The sequence below is a fragment of the Mastigoproctus giganteus genome, chromosome 4 (genome assembly GCF_048544385.1).
Source record: "Mastigoproctus giganteus isolate SK-2022 chromosome 4, ASM4854438v1, whole genome shotgun sequence".
NCBI lineage: Eukaryota > Metazoa > Arthropoda > Arachnida > Uropygi > Thelyphonidae > Mastigoproctus > Mastigoproctus giganteus.
Window position 1 is genome coordinate 122534723 of NC_143578.1, and position 20153 is coordinate 122554875.

At 36.7% G+C, this 20153-nt stretch overlaps 1 protein-coding gene across 2 annotated transcripts in view; it reads right to left on the minus strand.

Annotated features, from left to right (window-relative positions):
- LOC150087035 (tetratricopeptide repeat protein 37) overlaps positions 1–20153 on the minus strand; it is a 702248-nt gene that overhangs the window by 368663 nt on the left and 313432 nt on the right. For both annotated transcript variants that reach the window (XM_090371768.1, XM_090371767.1), the window contains exons 18-19: positions 14503–14619; positions 10671–10771 (exon numbers count right to left, since the gene is read on the minus strand). In XM_090371768.1, the coding sequence (XP_090227894.1) occupies positions 10671–10771; positions 14503–14619 (218 nt within the window). The remainder of the gene's footprint in view (positions 1–10670; positions 10772–14502; positions 14620–20153) is intronic.

Here is a 20153-nt window from a genome sequence, read left to right on the forward strand (position 1 = left end):
TGAAGTTCACTGAGAAGTGCAGACAGGCTGTTCAGACAGATAATAGGGTTCTGTCAATGATATATAGGAATTTTGCCAGCAGGAAAAAAGAGGTGATTATTCCATTATATGAAGGCAATAGTTGGGCCACACCTTGAGTACTACATTCTGAAATCCTCATTTTAGGAAGGATGTGGATACTCATTGGGTACCTCTGCCTAATCTTGATTAGGCAGAGGTACCCAATGAGTATCCCTGCCCAATAAAGACTTCCACAATTTGAAATGACTAATTGCCTATATCCAAATTTTCTAATTTTCATATTTCTAATTTTCTAAAGTGACTAGTTTCCAGATGTCTGCAAATTGTATTGCCTGGAAACTTAGGCACCTGTGAGGTGAATTGAATGAAGTGCTTAAAGTTTTAAACAGGTTGAGTAAACTAAATGCTAATGGCATCTTTAATCTTTCTCAAATAACATACATGAGGGAACATTAATTTAAATTGAAAAGGATTGTTACAGGATAGATGTGCAAAAATTTGCTCTCAGCCAGAAAGAAACTTCCATCTAGTGTTGTGGCAGTTTGAATAAAAATAAATAATTATTACACAAATTATTAGAAGGGATGGGCAGATGACTATTTGGGGGGGGGGGGTATAAACTTGTCTCCTTGCATCACTTGCTAATAAAATAATATAAATTTAAAAAATAAGCTGCTTTTTTTTTTTTTTTTTTTTTTTTTTTAAGTATAAAATTTAGAATATGATGCTCTGGAAGCTTTCCCAAAGCAAGTAATATGATATAATTACCAAGTACCCTCCCAAGAAGGAAGTACAGGACAAAGTTGCAAAAGCAATTTGAAGCATCACATTCTAGTTCTTTGTAAAAAAAAAAAAAATCTTACATTACAAATTGATGCGACATCTGGTTTTGAATATAACATTTAGAGCTGTCAATTATGGTTAAGAGCAACCAATAAGAGATATACATCATGGAGTTTGATAGTCAACAAAATCCATAAGTTACTGTAGCATGAGTTTAACTGACATTCAAAAACACTGCTTTGAAAGTATACAGAAAAGCTTACTGTAGTTGCATACAATTTATACAGCTTATGATGCATGGGATTTGAAGTAATTTTTAGATTAGTGGTCTTTGATTTATTTAATGATTTGTAATAATTTAATAATGATACATATTCCAACTACTTTCCTCACCAGTGCCAAGCAGTCTTGTTATTATCTCATTAAACTTGCTAGCTGATTTTATTAAAATGAAGGAGCACAATAAAAACAAACTCAACAACATCGATATGCAATATTGCAAAACTGAGATTTCAGAAATTCTTGAGATTTAGATATTTGAAATGGCATAATCCCACAAGGAGAAAAAATCTTAATAAAGGGACATTATTTTCCCTTAAGGGGCTTAGAGGGGAACAGGTATCCTGTGTGTTATCAAACACTCAGCCTAAAACACTGATGGATCCAATATCTCTCTATTACAGAAGATTTAGGAGAAGTCCAGTTGTCCTTCCTCCCTAAAATCCACTCATGCACACCTTCTCGATGATAAGCCCTGTTATGTCACTTAGGTGGCAACGAACGTGTAGAGTGGTTCTCTTCAAGACGCCTGGTCAGCGTGAATAGGAAAAGACCAAACCCTCCAGCATATGAGCGCACAACAATACAAACGGCCCTCAGTTCCCAGCAGCTTTCACTCTCCCTCTTACGGCAGAGAGAGGATCAGAGTGGAAGCAGAGGGTGCTAAGAATCTCTGGGTACGACCAGGCTGCCATGCACGGAAACTGAACTTGGCCTGTTATAACGTACGATCACTCATCGGTGAAGACAGGATATTAGAGCTGGAAAAGGAATTAGAAAATGTTAATTGGAATATCATCGGTTTGGCTGAAACAAGAAGAAGAAATGAATCACAAGTTTATCAAGTGGAAATTTGCTGTACACCAATGGAAACAGTGAAAGGAGTGAAGGTGGAGTTGGGTTTCTGGTCCATAAAGATTTTAAAAACGACATTTTGGAATTCAAAAGTACATCACCAAGGGTGTCAAGACTAAAACTCAAGATTTCTAAGAGGTACAAGCTAAAGATTATAATGATTTATGCACCAACATCGAGCAATGATGATGAAGAGGTTGAAGAAATGTACACCAAAATTGAGAGTCTTCTAGATGAGCAGAAAACCCACTCAACTATTATTATGGGGGACTTTAATGCTAAGGTTGGAAAAAGGCAAAACAGCGCAGAAAGAGGAACTATAGGAAATTTTGGAATTGGTGAAAGAAATAAAAGAGGTGAAAGACTTGTGGAATTTGCAGAATCTCAAGGACTGTCAGTAATGAACACTTTTTTCAAGAAAAGGGTGAACAGAAAGTGGACATGGAAGAGTCCAAATGGATTAACAACTAATGAAATCGACTTCATCCTCACTAACAGAAGATATATTGTGAATGATGTTACCGTCCTGAATAAGGTAAATGTTGGAAGTGATCACAGAATGGTAAGATGTACACTTGATATAGATGTAGGAAAGGAAAGGAAAAAACTAACTCGAGTAAATAATACAAAGGTCTTTGAGATAACAGAGGAGGAGAAAAAGCAGTATGTACTGGAACTTAAAAACAAGTTTGAGCTTCTGCAGACTGCTCAGGACCAAGATATCGACGAGGAATATTACAACTTTCTGAAAGTGATAAAGCCCAAGAAACCTATAGGGAAACAGAAATCCAAAGAAGAAAAAATTAGTCAAGAAACACTTGTCATGATGAACCGAAGACGACAAATGAAGAGCAAGAAAAACACTGACAGGGAGAAAATTGAGTATACTGAGTTATGCAAAGCCATTAGAAAGAGACTCAGAGAGGACATAAGAAGATTTAACACAAGAAAAGTAGAACAAGCATTAAGGGAAAACAAAGGATTTAAATCAGCAGCCATGAGCAGTAATACAGAAAGACAAATGATACTGAAACTGAAGAATAGCGATGGTGTACTTATAAACAGCAGAGAAGGCATAATTCAAATAGCAGAAGACTACTATAGAGAATTATACAAGGAACGAGGGAATGATACCAGCAGTGGAGAAGATGGATTGCAAAGTAGCAACACATACGACATACCCGATATTCTTCCTGATGAAGTAGAACATGCATTGAAGAAAATTAAGAATCGGAAAGCCCCGGGGGAAGATGAAGTTACTGTAGAGTTGTTAAAATTGGGAGGAAGAGACATAACACTAAAACTGGCAAGGCTCTTCACAAAGTGCATTAGAAAAGGTGTGATGCCTAAGCAGTGGAATAATGCAATCATAGTTTTGCTGCATAAGAAAGGAGATAAATCAGAAATTGGAAATTATAGACCAATTAGCTTGTTATCCCACATCTACAAGTTGTTCACAAGGGTCATTACTAACAGATTAGAAAGAATACTTGATGAGAATCAACCGAAAGAGCAAGCTAGCTTTAGGACAGGATTCTCAACTATGGATCACCTTCACGTAATATCACAGCTAATGGAGAAAGCAAATGAATATAAAACACCATTATGCCTGGCATTTGACTCCATACAGCATAAGGCAATGTTTCGGGCACTGGAAAGACAAGGCATAGATACCCCATATATTATGATTTTAAAGAAAATATATGAGAGTGCTACCTCCTTTATTAGACTAGACAAAGACAGTAGCAAATTTAAAATCAAGAAAGGAGTTCGACAAAGAGACACAATATCTCCGAAGCTGTTTACTGCTGCCCTTGAGGAAGCTTTCAGAAGATTAGACTGGTCGCAGAAAGGAGTCAATGTGAACGGAGAGTACCTAAACCATTTACGATTTGCAGATGACATTGTGGTTATAAGCCACGATACCAAAGAATTAGAGGAAAATCTTAATCAGTTATGCACAGTTAGTAAGGATTTTGGACTAAAGATGAATATGGCTAAAACAAAAGTAATGATGAACAAGTATGCCACAGAAAGGGAAATAATGATTGAAGGAGCAGTAATTGAAAAGGTGGAGTCATATACTTATCTGGGACAAGTTATTAGCTGTAATAATGATAAATGGCTGGAAGTCAAGAGAAGAATAAATTTTGGATGGATAGCATTCAGGAAATATAGTCACATACTGAAGAGCAATATCCCAGTTTGTCTGAAACGTAAAATAATGAATCAATGTATACTCCCCACCATGACATATGGAAGTGAAACTTGGGCACTCACCAAAAGAATGGAAAACAAGCTGAGAACTACAAGCGAAGAATGGAACAAATTATATTGGGAATCAGACTGTTAGATAAGAAGAGAAACACATGGATTAGGCAGTAAACTCAAGTAAAGGACATTCTTATCAAAACTGAAGAACTAAAATGGTCTTGGGCAGGACACATAGCTCGAAGACATGATGACAGATGGACTAAGAAAATAACAGAATGGTACCCAAGAGGAGCTAGAAGAAAACCTGGAAGACAAAGGCGGAGATGGATAGAAGAAATTCATGAGTTTTTGGGTAGTAAATGGATGGCCAGTGCTCAAAACAGAAGGAACTGGAAAGTTGCTGGAGAGGCCTTCATCCTGCAGTGGATTGAAAATGGCTGATGATGATGATTTCTCCTACACCAGTTGGCTGGGGATCTCTAGCTCTTTGGGGTAGCTGGAGGCTACCAACTTGATAAGAATATTAAACTAATAAAATACTTTTAATCATAATTAACTAATGAGGAGTGAAAAGCATTGAAGTGATGAATGTATGCTCTTCATAAGTCCATTTATACTAGGGAGATCAGAAACAAGATTCTGACTCTGTCCAGAGTTTTGGTGGTGGTTTATTAAGTCGTTATTTAAGTACGGCATTCTGTCATACCCTACATAAAGAGGACTTAGGAGGTCTTTAAAAAGGAAGATTCCTCTCTCTTTTTGTCTGTATCACCATTATGCTTAGGTCTTTGGAGCAACCCTCCTTAACAACTGTAATATGAAATTTTTCTTCCTCTTTGGCAGAAATAACTTCCAAAATATTATATTAGTATATACTGCTTATTACTTCTATTATCTATATACAAAATAGGTAACAGAAAACACCTTTTTTTTTTTTAAATCACAGGAAAAAAAGCAACCTGTGAGGAGGTTGACAAAGATTGATCAGAAGAACTGTAGGGCTACTATTTAGCACTATAGTAGCTAAAAGATTACACTTCGGAACACAAATATAGCCATGACCTTGTCCTGGTTGAACAAAGAAGTCAAGTGATGAAAACTGCTAGATCATACTACCTACTGTAGTGGTACGATACTCTGCACATTAAAATTTTGGATACAGTGTAAACCATCACTCACTTTTGGTATGATGTGAAAAAGAAGGCTATGGCCACTTGATCTTTACCTTTAATCTAGCACCCAAATATTCATCAGCTTCCCCCCCCCCCCCCAACCTCCCCAAGGGAGTTCAAAATTTTGAATCCAAACATAGCCTTCAAGCTTTCCCCAAATAAAAGAGGAAGCCATGTTTGTTTGTTCTTTTTTTTTATGTGTGTGCACTAGTGCCTATATCTTCTCCACATATAAAGACACTGTGCCAGCACCTGTAATATAAAGATACTGGCAATTTATGAACCACCAAATTTTTCTCACAGAATTATCCGGTCTGTGACCCTTTACATCTCTCCATTTGCCCTCTGCATAAAAATAACTGCCCATTCCTTCTGTTCAATAAGTATTAAACCACACACCTTAAATCCAGATTTTCACTCTATTATATGTGAAGTATGCAGTACATGGGATTGATCTTGTGTGCATTTTATAAAGAAACAATAATCTTTTGAAGCTACTAGAATTATTATCATCTCCACTTCACTTAAAGCACAAGCTACTATTCCAAATGTTGTAAAATAAAAATATAAAAACTAATAATATCAAAGTATAAATTGGAACCTAAAGAATTAGAAAAATAATTTAAAATTATAGTTCACAAAGAGCATGACAGAAATAACCATTTATATATGACACTGATATATAAGTTACTGTAATTGCATGTCTATATGCAGTAAATTAACCAAAGTAATTATAGTGACATCATTTCATTTCATTATCTCATATTGTGAATACCTTCACATTGAGTTGCCTATTTGGTTATACTTCAAATAAGTAATGCTTCCCCAATATAGAAAACTATTGTTACTCATTCTCAGTGGATATCACCACCCAGTGGCTGCTTCAGGACTGTCTGGCCCTTCATCAGTGGGTGGGTATGTACCAGATGGTATAACAGCCGACAACCCAGCTGTGAAAATAATTCCACAATATGAGAGATACTGAATGGTGTTTAGTAGCTTAAAACTTAATATAAATTTAGGGCTAACGCCTCAGACTGCAGGAAAATTTACAAACATATAAGTTGGTGCAATTCCAACACATCAATATGCAGTAAATTAACCAAAGTTATTAGAGTGGCATCATTTTATTACATCTCATATTGGCACCCCCGTAGCCAGGTGGGCAGGGGCAGCAATGCGTAGCACATGCTTCTTGATTAGACTGAGGTTTGAGCCTGTGACCACCAAATACGGAGGATGCGGAAAGGTCAGGGAATGACCACCGTATATCCCCGGGGCAATATGGCCTTAGTTGCTAATGCTCCTAAAAACCAAATAACAAACAAACAAACATCTCATATTGTGAATAGCTTCACAATAAGTTGCATAATTGATTATACTTTGAATAAGTAATGCTTCCCCAATGGAGAAGACTACTGTTACTTATTATTGGTGGATACAACCACCCAAACAGCCATTCGTTTAATTTTCTGCATATGGACATGATGCAATTTCACTAACTTATAAGTCTATAAATTTTTCTTCATTCTGAGACTTTAGCCCTGAATTTATATTAAGTTTTAAAAACTACTAAACACCATTTGGCATCTCTCATATTGTGGAATTATTTTCACAACAGCATTTATTAGTATTACTAATGGCCACATGGTGCAAGGAAGCCTATGGCTGATGCTGCACCAGCCAAAAAATAAATAAAATAAAATAAATAAATAATAATAAAATAAAATAACAAAAAATAAAATAATAAGAATAAAAACAAATTAATAATAATAATAAAAATTAATAAGAGAAAAGTAAATGGACAACCTTTGCATTTCCCTCCTCCAGCTGACCTTTGAATTTCCCCAGACTGTCAGCCTCTACTACCCGTGTAGATAACTTATTCCAGTAATTTATAACTCGCTGGCTAAAATAAAACTTCCTGCAATCCAGTCTAAACAACCCCCCCCCCCATAACTTGAAATTATGGGACCTAGTTCTGGAATCATTAATAAACGTGAAAATTTCATCCTTATTCATTTTGCTTATGCCTCTCAGAGCCTTAAACAACTCAATCAAGTTTCTTCAAGGTGCCTAGTTTCCAAGCTCTGCAACTCACATATTCGAAGTTTTTCTTTATATGGATGCCCTTTTGCTGATCGCACCAGGCGAGTTACTTGTCTTTGGACCTTTGAAGAAGAACAATGTCTTTCTTTAGGTGCGGTCTCCATACTTGAACACAGTATTCCAAGTATGGTTTAACAATAGCCTTATATAATGGGATTATGACGTCCTTATCTCTACTAGTGATTGTTCGATAAATCATCGATAAGACACCATGGGCCATCCTTGCAACCAGTCTACAATGCTCAGTGAACTTCATATCTGACCATATCGTAATACCCAAATCCCTTTCCTCCACTACCTGCTTTAGTTCAACTCTGCCAAGTGTATAAGTTATTTTGGGGTTGCCGTTCCCCAGGTATAATACTTTACACTTTGCTGGATTAAAGCATAGCTGTCATTCTTCTGACCATCTCTGAAGTATATCTAGGTCATTCGGAAGAAGCTCTGCTTAGTGGCAATCATTAACTACTCTACCAATCTTTATATCACTTGCAAATTTAGACATTATGCCTTCTATCCCTTCATTGATGTCATTTATGAAAATCAAAAACAACAGTGGTCCTAATACTGATCCTTGGGGAACCCCACTTCTTACATCAACCCAATCTGAGGAATAACCATTTATTACAACCCTCTGCCTCCTACCCTGAAGCCACCCTGCTATCCATCTAAGGATTTTTCCTGTGTTCCAACCTGTTCCAGCTTATAAAGTAACCGCTCATGTGAGCTTATGTCAATTGCTTTGCTGAAATCCAAATAAACAATGTCAAAATTATTCCCTGAGTCCAGCTCTTGAGTGACCCTGTTGAAATAGCTAACCCAGATTAGTTAAACATGATTTTCCCTTTACAAACCCATGCTGAGTATCCTTCAGAATTCTATTTCTATCTAAGTGATCCTGAATTCCACCCTTGATCATAGTCTCCATGATTTTCCCTACTACTGAAATTAGACTAACCGGCCGGTAATTTCCCCTTCACTCTTAGAACCGCCCTCATGTATTGGAGATACATTGGCACTTTTCCAATCCAATGGAATCACTCCCAAGTGCAGTGCTGTTCTTATAATTAGCCTCAATGGTTCAATGCACTCACTTGCCACCTCCCTTAAGATTAAAGGGCAAATGCCACTGGCCTGGAGCCAGTAAGGCTCCAGTAAGCCAGGAGCCTTCCTCAAAATTTTTTTCATTAAATAAATGTGTAAAATTTCAACAACAGTAATTACATTTTTTTCAACTTCACTCCCATAATTTGTCATTGACAATAAAGGGTTTTTATTCTGTAAATATTGATGCAAAGCAACTGTTGAGTTTGTCTACAACTTCAGCTGGGGTATCTAATACTATCCCATGTCCATTACATAAGGGTCCAACCTGGTCTGTCCTTCTCTTCTTTGCATTTATATATGTGAATTCTTTCCCCACCTCCCCTTTGCTCTCTTTGGCAGCGATTTCTCATAATCTGTCTTTATCAGCCTAACCCTTTCAGTGGCATTATTACAGATCAATTTGCAGCTGTTATAGGCTTCAGTACTTTTTATTGCTTTGTAACTTTTCCATGCCATCTTTTTCTGCTAAAGTAATTTAGCAATTTCATTATTCATCCAACTTGGAATCCTCCTCATGGAGTATTTTTTTAATGGTATGTAAGCATTCAAGGCTTTTGTGATTCATGTTTTAAAGGTATACAAATAATTCAACTGTATTCGCTCTCTGTGAGATATCTACCCAGTTAATAGAGGCCCTATGGCATCGTAATTTCCTTTCCAAAAATTATAACCCATTCTTTTGCCTTTAACTACTGCTACCTCTCTCTCTCTTCATTGTCCACCGTAGAATTCCATGATCACTTCCTGCTACTGCTTCCTGTACTGTCAGCCCTATTATGTCATCTGGTTCATGGATGATGATCAGGTCTATGAGTATTCTTTTCCCTAGTACTTTCCCTGACATGTTGATACAAATAGCAATCATCTATTTGATTTAAAAATTTTGTCCCCAATGTGGAGTTTCCTTCCCATTTGCTCCAATCAATTAGAGGCAAATTGAAATCACCTATAATAAGCCATTCACTCTTACTTGCCCATTCCATTTGAATGTAGAGGCTCTCATCATAATCTTCACAATCACCTGGCCTGTAGATTACTCCCACTCTCATTATATCTTTGCTTCTACCTATTTCACACAATACAGATTCTATACTAGCATGTGAAAACATCTGAACTCGGCAAAGCTTTCATCATGCTCAGGCTATTTTTGATAAGAAGCATGACCCCACCATCCCTTCTATCTTCCCTGTCCTTCCTAAATACATTATACATACCATACTGAAACTCATCACCCCTTATCTCCAGGTGGCACCACATTTCTGTAAACCTATTATGTCAGCGTTACTTGTCCTAACCAGCAGTTCGAATTCACTCATTTTATTGACGATACTTCAGTTGTTTGCCATTGGGGTACCTACCTGCCCACTGATGAAGGGGGCGCCTCCGTAGCCAGGTGGGAAGGAGCAGGAGTGTGTAGCACACACCTCTTGATTAAACCAGAGTTCGAGCCCATCACCACCAAATACGGAGGATGCGGAAAGGTCAGGGAATGACCACCGCATATCCCGGAGAAATATGGCCTTAGTTGCTAATGCTCCTAAAAATCAAAACAACAACAACTGATGAAGGGCCAAACAGCCCTGAAACTGCTGTCTGAGTGGTGGTATCCATTGAGAATAGGTAATCTAGTCTTATAAGTATAAGACTAGATTACTTATAAGTAATCTAGTCTTTATTTATAAGTAAACTAGTCTTCTATATATTGGGGAAGCATTATTTATTCAAAGTATTACTGAATAGGTGGTGCCTCCGTAGCCAGGTGGGAAGGAGCAGCAGTGCGTAGCACACGCTTCTTGATTAGACCGGGGTTCGAGCCCGTAACCACCAAACACGGAGGATGTGGAAAGGTCAGGGAATGACCACCGCATATCCCAGAGCAATATGGCCTTAGTTGCTAATGCTCCTAAAAACCAAATAACAAACAAACTGAATAGGTAACTTGTTGTGAAGGTATTCACAATATGGGATGTAATGAAACGATGCCACTATAATAACTTTGGTTAATTTATTGTGTATAGACATGATGCAATTGCACTAACTTATATGTCCATAAATTTTCCCACAGTTTGAGGGTTTAGTCCTGAATTTATATTAAGTTTTAATCTGATGCTGATCTTAAATCATTTCTACCTTTTAAAGCAGGAATATAAGATGGTTCCAAGAGTAAAATACTGTTGTAGGACTGTATGGCTTCAGGATATGCACCCAAGAGGTGCTGAATAGTTGCAACCCTAAAAAAAAGTTTAAAAAATTATTTCCACATTCATTATGAGATTATTATGGATTACACAGCTGATGCAAAAGTAGCTACATACTGTATGACCAAAGATATCTGGACACACACGCATGCATGAATGCACACACCAAAAGGACTTTTTTTTTTTTTTTTTTTTGAAAAAGGGCTTTAATTCAAAAACTTAATACATAATATCTCAATCCTCCTTGGAGTACCTTCTACCAAATTTCGGCATGTGTCAACTGGAATTGCCTTATTTGAGACTGCTGGAGGCAATTTGGAGTGTGGCTACTTCACTTGCATCCTAACCCAGCACTCCCTTCTGTAAAATGCTATTGTACTGATGCTGATACTACCATTTCCATAATACTGCCACAATATAGGTAGCACATTATTGTCCAAAACCATGGACTTTGTGTTTCGAGCACTACCAATGGATGAAATACAAACTAGCTGAAAGAGCCCCATCAGACTGCTTCCATCGAGCTTCAAGTTAAGATTATACACTTTGATAGGAAGAGCTGTTGGAGAATTCTCTAACCACTGAAACAAAACACTGAGTGGCAAGGTTTGTCATTTCCTTAGCATCTTCTACCATGGTTCTAGTCCACGTATATTGACAATGTCACTCCAACTGCCACTTCACACTGATGATTGCGATATTGCACTTATACTCAGATGTCTACTACAGAATCCAACGCTATGTAGCTCCCTATGGATGGATGGATGGATGGATGGATGACGTTCCTGACCTCTTGAACCCTGTAATTTTTTTGGCAGACAACATGCACAAGGCACAAATTGCCCTCTGTGTGGTTTGTTGAACATATTCTGTAAGTTTGTGAGGCAGTCCATGCTTTTTTTTTTTTTTTCACTGAGGTATCATCTGTCTTGCATTCCATCTTTGAATAATATCCATTACAATGGACACTCGTGTGAGGTGTGAATATGGAAAGGTTACTGACACGGTATCCAGCCACCAACCCTGTTCAAAGCCTGGAAGTTCTGATTCACAAAACTACTGCTATATCACATACAGACCCATAATATTTCAAGTATCTTTGAGCCAATACAAATGTGCAAGGAGCTCCTTGCACAATACACAAATATTTGTGGTGTGTCCAAATACTTTTGGTTTACCATGCAGATATAGTACATTTTGTAGTATTACAAATGGAAAGTTTGGTTGCTTCAACAACAGGAGAGCTTTTTTTTTATGTTTAATGAGAACAAATTAGGTGTACAGTGGACAGACAAGTTCATTACACAAATTTAAATAAATGCCATCCAAACCTATTCAAATTGTATTGGAGGTGAAACGCTGATGTCAATGCTATACCTGGGAAAGTATTCGAAAAGTAAATTTTCCACATATTTGTTCTGTCAAAAAAAGTGTGTAGAATTACAATATTTTCCAGACCATAAGAATATGGAACACATTTTTTTCTGGCAAATTGCCTAATATTCCTCTGCATCTTGTGGTCTGAAGGTATACTAGGTACACACAATGATACCTTTATCTTTAGGCATGGCTAGAGATAGTATGGTCAAAATTTCCAGGCAGCCTTCTAAAAAAGTAGTTCTCTTATTGGGTGACCATCTCAGATCACATATAACAGAGGAAACAAAAAGGACAGTTGTTAAATTAAACATAGAATTAGCTGATTCCAAGTGCCCCTATCTAACTGCAGCTGTTCAACATCTCAATCAACAAACCCTGTAAAGTATTTGTGCGTGAAGGCAGACCAAATGGATGGAGGGAGACACCAAATCACAATTTGAAAGAAAGAGAAAAACTATTTCCCAGATGTGCAAATAGGCACTAAATTAACAGGAGTTAGTGAAATACAAGACAGTTGCCATGTCTCAAGAAATGTGGAGTCAGCAATGTTCTTGATGGTCCTGAAGATGATGCATTCTCTGACAAAAATGAAAGTTCATATAATAACATCGGTAATGAGTGTGAAAGTAGCAAAATGTTAAGGCATTATATGATGAGTATAAACTTCATTTTATGCCAACATTTTGAAAGTAACCATTCATGAATATGTGTTTCAAATATATTGAGTAAAATATTTTTTCCTGAAATTCCTTCAAAAACATGGGTGCATCTTATGGTGAAGGTGCCTCCGTAGGTGGGCAAGAGCAGCAGTGCATAGCACACGCTTCTTGATTACACCAGGGTTCAAGCCCATGACCACCAATTACGGAGGATGCGAAAAGTTTAGGGAATGACCACCACATATCCCCGGAGCAATAAGGCCTTAGCTGCTAATGCTCCTAAAAACCAAATAACAAACAAACAAGCATCTTATGGTCTGGTATGTCTATCATTCAGAAAATATGTATATTAGAAATATTGTATTAAGCTGCCAGAAGTTATGTATGATTCCTCAAAATATGCAAAGTATAATTTAAAGTAACTTTCATAATTCAATTGCTTCTTGCAAAAAGGCTGTAAAATGACTACCTTTCATGAGTCAGACGAAATATGTAATTACTTGTTAACTGCTCAGTTGAAGGTAGCATCCTAAAGGTATTTCTGACAGAGCAAAAACTAGGAAAGAGTGAATTATTTATTTACCACAAAGTTATGTAATTTTATATGAATCCATGGAATATCCAAACATCCTCTGAAAAAAACTTTGGCAAAATTCTGTCTGTTATCTAGAAAACAGGGAAATATTTAACTTGCCAAGTTAAAGATGGTTATATTGAATAAGGAAATTGTCAAATATCAATTGTTAAATAACAACATTACTGATATTTAATCTAATTATCTTGTTTGTTTGTTTTTTTTCCTTGGTGGGAGAACCAATGAATGCTAAATGCAATTCTTATATTGGGAAGCTTTGCTAATGTATAAAAAAAAACAAAAACAATAATACAAAAAATAACAAAAAATTAGAAAAATAATATTAGTATGAACTGTTTCACTGAATAATTCTTTAATATATACAATACACACAAAAGTTTTTTTTCCTTGGTGGGAGAACCAATGAATGCTAAATGCAATTCTTATATTGGGAAGCTTTGCTAATGTATAAAAAAAAACAAAAACAATAATACAAAAAATAACAAAAAATTAGAAAAATAATATTAGTATGAACTGTTTCACTGAATAATTCTTTAATATATACAATACACACAAAAGTAAATTGGCACCTCTGTAGCCAGGTGGGAAGGAGCAGCAGTGCGTAGCAAACATTTCTTGATTAGACCGGGGTTCGAGCCCATCACCACCAAATACGGAGGATGCGGAAAGGTCAGGGAATGACCACTGCATATCCCGGAGCAATATGGCCTTAGTTGCTAATGCTCCTAAAAACCAAATAACAAACAAACAACAAAAGTAAATTACATATACTGTAATCAAATAAACTCTCATTTTGAAGGCAGGGGCTTGCTTTTTCTATAATTACGTGCTTCATCTCCTCACTATTTTTATATTAGTTTTAGACTCTGATTTCAGCAGAATAAGGTACTTATGCTCAAATAAGTAGTTTAATTTGAACCTATAAAGATATATTGTATTTGTGTAATTTAAATTATTGGGTTGATTCCAAAATTGTTTATAGATTTCAGTTACAATTTTTTTTAAAAAACATTTAAAATTTCACACCTGCAGCTCAAGATTTTGAATGAGCTATTAACAACTGAAATCATTTGCACGATGATAAGTTTTAAAAGTTTAAGAACAACAATATGAACTATAACTTTACTTACTGTAAGAGTGGGTAAAAATCTGTTGGCCGCATTTCTGATGCCAATGTAAAAGCTTTCAGAGCAGCTGTATAGCTTCCACGTTGAAGATATGCATCACCTAAACACTCCAAGCAGTGACTGTAAGTAATGTAAAAAATATGAGAGGACTACTGTGCAAAATATGGTAGTTGGTGTGTATGTAGGGGTTGGGAAGAGTGAAACAGAGACTGGTAATTAACAGGATGTAACTGGAATGGCCGGAATTTGAACAGTAAATGCAAGAAACTGAATGAAAAAAAAAATATATATATAACAAATATTAATTCTTTTTTGAAACTTGTATATAAAATAAGTTACTTTCAGCTAAAACTGTTATTTCATAAAAATGCAAGTAGGATGCATGGTTTCTTTTATATCTTTCATTCTTATGCAAGATAAACGTGAGCATCCAGCATTTATTATGCAAGTAAAATAATAACGTTATTTAAAAGAAGGTAAACATTTATTCATTAATAAAACTCATTCTTTTATTATGTAGAAATATAAAGACAAAATTCCAAAAGTTTCTAAAAATTCAATAAAATAACACTTTCATCCCTTTTATCATCGCTGCAAAAGCCAAAAGTTACAAAATGGCTAGAGCCCATATTCCTTGAGAACTTTGTTCATTAAGCTGTCACAGACATTCCTCAGGTATGCCAAGCTAGGCTTGCTACCTGGGACTCTGAAACACTGATGGAACTGATATTCACGTGACATTCAAGTCAAGTGTATCAAATGTTGGTGAAGTCTGGTCATTCTAAATCTTGGTTTTCTAATAAATATGCTAAGGCTGTTCAAGATAAAAGTGTTGCATACCACAAGTGGCTTGCATTCAAATTCCCGGTTCTTTTTCTGCCTGCACCAAAGCTCACAACAACTTTAAAGCAGTTATTAATCAGTGTAAACTATATTTGTATTTCGAACAGGTTAAGCGTAGAAAATCAGCTTCTTGTTCAAATGGTAGTTGAGCATTCTGGTCTCTTTTGCCAAAATTATTGGCCACAATTTGTGCCCATCTCTATTCCAACCTCTGTAAAAACTGGACTATTTCAGTGCCACCTAAGCTAAAGATAAAGCTGACCTACTAACATCCTACATTTCTTCTTACTCGTGTATTGATGATCTTGATAAACTGTCTCCAACCATTCACAGTACACTTCACTCCACAGAATGCTTCCTGTGGTTTTCTGTCAAAAGAATGTCAGAAGAAATTTGAACAGCCTTGATGACAAGAAAGTGCCAAGTCCTGATGGTATTTCTCCATTTGTTCTCAAAACCTATGCCCCCGGAGCTTACTCCTATTCTGTGTTGCCTTTTAACACTTTCTTATTCCACTGGTGTTTTCCCCTTCTGCTTGGAAATTTGCTCATATATCTATCCAGTTCCTAAAAAGGGTGAAAATCCCTCCCATCCAGTTATCATCCCATTACGCTTATGTCTACTCCTAAAGTAATGGAGAAATCCATTAACTGCCATCTCCTAAACTATAGAAATCTTCCATCTGATCAATAATCACCAGTATAGATTCCGCCAGTGTCGATTCATCCATGATATAGTGGTGTATGTTACCCAACTATGGACAAAATCAATGGAAAAGTTAATGAAACTTAAACAATTGCCCTTGACATTTCAAAAGCATTTGTTCGTGTTTAGCTTAAAGATCTCCTAAATAAGCTTCCACCTTATGGTTTGATAACTGTTTTTTGTAATTGGATATCCAGTTTTCTCTTGGACTACTCACTGCAGGCTCTCTATCTCTGATTTCAGTACTAGCGCTCCCCAAGGTTTCAGTTCTTTCTCTCACCCTTTTCCCCTCATACATTAATGAATTTCTTCCACTGCCCAGATATTCTATCCATAGTTTTGCTGATAGCACATTGCAGTCAACCTTTCAGTTTGAAAAACCTTGCCCCTGTGCAAACAGTTTCAACTTCTAACATATCCACTACCAACTCCTTAAATGCTGATCTCCAGGCAATTCTCCAGTGGGGCAAAGATAACTTAGTTGGTTTAAATCCTTCTAAAACTTAGTCTTGTCTTATAGCTCGCAAAAAAAAAGGATTCTTCTGCTTCTATGCTTATCTTCAATGACACTCTGATTTCCAGACCAGATCACATGTCTCTAGGAATTACCTTGACTTCTAATCTCTCTAAGCACATCACAAATGTTGTTTCCTCTGCATCTAAAAAACTGAGTTTTCTTTTTTGCTCTTGGCATTACTTTTCTTCCAAATAGCTCCTTACTCTGTACAAATCTCAATCCACCCTACCATTGAAAACTGTTCCCACATCTGGGCGGTGCCCACAAAACCTCTCTCTCAGGTTTCTAGACTCCATTCGAAAGAGGACAGTTAGGTTAACTAATGACTCCTCTCTAACAAAGTCTCTCCACTCTCTGTTTCTGCTGCATGCCTTTTCTATAGATACTTCCCTGAACACTATTCCTCTAAGTTAGCTCCAATAATTTCTGCTCTCTCTCTCTCTCTCTCTTCCAAACCAGTCCAAACAGTGTTGAAGCCAGTCAACATGCTTTTATAAGCTTGCCACCAAATTTATTTGGGATGCTGGATCTCCAAGGTCCTGATTGTATTTTTGAACCTGTTCTTAAAAAACCTATACGGTAAACCCCCGCGAATAGCGGGGGTTATGTTTGAGAAATGCCGAAATGCCGTGAATACTGTGTAATGATTCCCATAATAATAAAAGGGTTCCGTTTCAAAGTATGAAATATATAAGAAAAACTAGTCTAAAATTTTGTCTATGTATGTATTATATGTACCTTCATAATATGACTATGTGCATAGACAGTACATAGTGAAATGCAAGCATATGGCATAGAAATGAAAATAAGAAACAATTTAATATTAAATGTAATATTTATTAGAAATTTCAAACAAATCTTTCAAACCAACACCTTTGCTAGCTAAAAAACTTATCCTGCCAGTGCTATACCTGTTTCGTTAAAGTGTTGATAAAGGAGTTTTGCCTTTTCACGAATGATGAGTGAACTTAATGGAATTTTATTTTGAGTTCGGTCTTCTATCCACAGATTTAAAGCTTTTTCCATTTTTTCTAATTTAACATCACGAGTTACAGAGCAAATTTTTGAAGCAATTACAGTGTTTTCAGGGACACTACGGCGGATTTTTACTTCCGATTTTTTGACTGATCGTACCGTTGACTCACTGATTTTATAATGTTTTGCCACTGAGGAGACACTCTCACCATTAGAAATTTTGTCCAATAACTGAATTTTACTCGCTAATGTCATCACCTTTGAACCTTTCACATTTTCCTTGTTATTCGTATCCATATTTTTGTACAGGTTAGAAAGAACTTGTCCACAATAAAGGCACTTTTTTCCGTTAACACACTCGAAAAAGTCTGTTTTACACTGCAAAACGGTAGATTTATCACTTTTGTATGCATATCAATTTATAAATTAATAAATTTATAAGTATATAAATTAAAAGCAAACAACAAAACCTTCCATGACAAGCGCATAGCACATACTTAATAAGGATTAGCGAGAAACATCCACGCTCGCGATTTTGTCATCTCCCCCCCCCCACTGAGCGCGGTTTTGACCGGGATAGATAATTTTATTCACGCCCATGTTTTTTTATGGCAGAAAATGTTCACGGCGCTTTAAAATTCACATTTTTTTAGGTTTCATTTTATATTAAATCAGCGACCACGAATACGCGAATACAGATACCGCGAATAGCGGGGGTTTACTGTACTGTAGAGTTAACCAATTTCTCAAATGAAATTTCCTCATTTTTCATAAATTCCTAAATTGGGATACAAATCTCTGTTATACTGGATTTATATATATTGGAGGCTTGAAGTGGTGGAACCCATGTTTAGTCACCAGAGCTCAGTTCCGGTCAACCCTTCCCCATCTCTATCATCATGCAATATGACTGATGACTTTTGAGATTATGATGGACATCATGGGATCCAAACTTCCTTACATTTTGAGAGTACAGTTCTAAAACAGTGTTCACAGGCCGGCTGCTTGTTAGTATACCGGATTGAACCTATTGGTAACTCTTTGGGAGGCTTCCGGATCAGCTATAATCTTGATACCTCCAATCTGCCAGATAGTGACTGGAGGAAGTCCAAGTAGTGTGTATGCGGAGAGCATTGTCAAGGCCACGTTATGTCAAGGATCTGGGTATATTCTTACCATGGCTATGTCATAAACAAAAATTTCATTACTTCATACAGCATGTACCCCCCAACACTTTTTCTTACTATTGAATACACCATGAATTCTAGTCAAACTACTAGAGTAAGCTTATCTACGAAAAGATCTAAACCTCCCAAACACTTCCCAGTTCATTTCACAAATATACGTGTTCTCAATTCTAATCTCAACGATGTCCATTTCCACTTGCACTCTGCCAAACCTCATGTACTTTTTCTGACAGAATCTCAGTTATCAGTTCATTCAACTACTGCTCATCTCAGTGCCCAAATTATTCGCTGTATGATTCCTTTTGCCTCAAAGGTGGTACTTGTGCATATGTCTGTTCCAAAACCTGTCAGAGACTTGGTAATTTGGAATCTCCTCTTTTCGATCTTCTCTGGCTTAAAATCTCTCTACCTCATTGTGGCAAATTCATCTGTTGTCTCTACCGTTCTCCCAACTCCACTAATCACTTGGAGCTGTTTGACTTCCCCTCTTTGAAACTTGACTTTCTCCAGTCAAACTTTCCTAAGAGTAAGGTAATTTTCCTTGGTGATTTTAATGTTTACAACTCCAGCTGGATTCCGTTTTCTAGTCACACCGACCAAACTGGTCGAAATACTGAGGCTTTTACAATTACTAATGATCTTGCACAGATGGTTCATTTACCTACAAGAATACCGGACAATCCTAACCATACAGCCAACACACTTGATCTTTTTCTCACAAACAACCCTTCTAAGTACACGGTTTAAGTGAGTGGTCCTTTAGGCACCTCAGATCACAACTCGGTGATTGTCTCTTCTCCAATGGAGCCTTTATGTCATGGCTATTCCCAAACTCATGTTGTTTGGCATTACAAGAATGCAAAATGGGATGTCCTGTGAGATTTCTTTTCTTCTTTTCCTTGGTCGGACTACTGTTTCAAAACTTCTGATGTCAACGTTTTCTCAGATCATGTCAGTGAAATTATTCTTGTAGGAATGGAATCCTTTATCCCACATTCCACTTTAAAATCTCATTCTTTATCTAAACCTTTTTTTTTTCCAATAAATGTACTAAGGCTGTTCAAGAGAAGAACGCTGCATATCATAATTGGCTTGTTCCCAATTCTCCAGTTTCATTTTCTGCCTACACCAAAGCTCGCAACGATTGTAAAGCAGTTATTAATCAGTCCAAACTAGATTTTGAACTGGGTAAGAGTAGAAAACTTGCTTCTCGCCCAAATCATAGCCAAGCATTCTAGTTTCTGGCCAAAGCTATTGGCCGCAACCTTTGCCCATCTCTGCTCCCACCTCTGTCAAAACCAGATGGTTCTGTTGGTCACTTCAGCCAAGGATAAAGCTGACCAGCTAGCATCCCATTTTTCTTCCAACTCATGTATAAATGACCTTTGTAAAACAACTAACATGCTCCCAACATGCTCCATTCAATG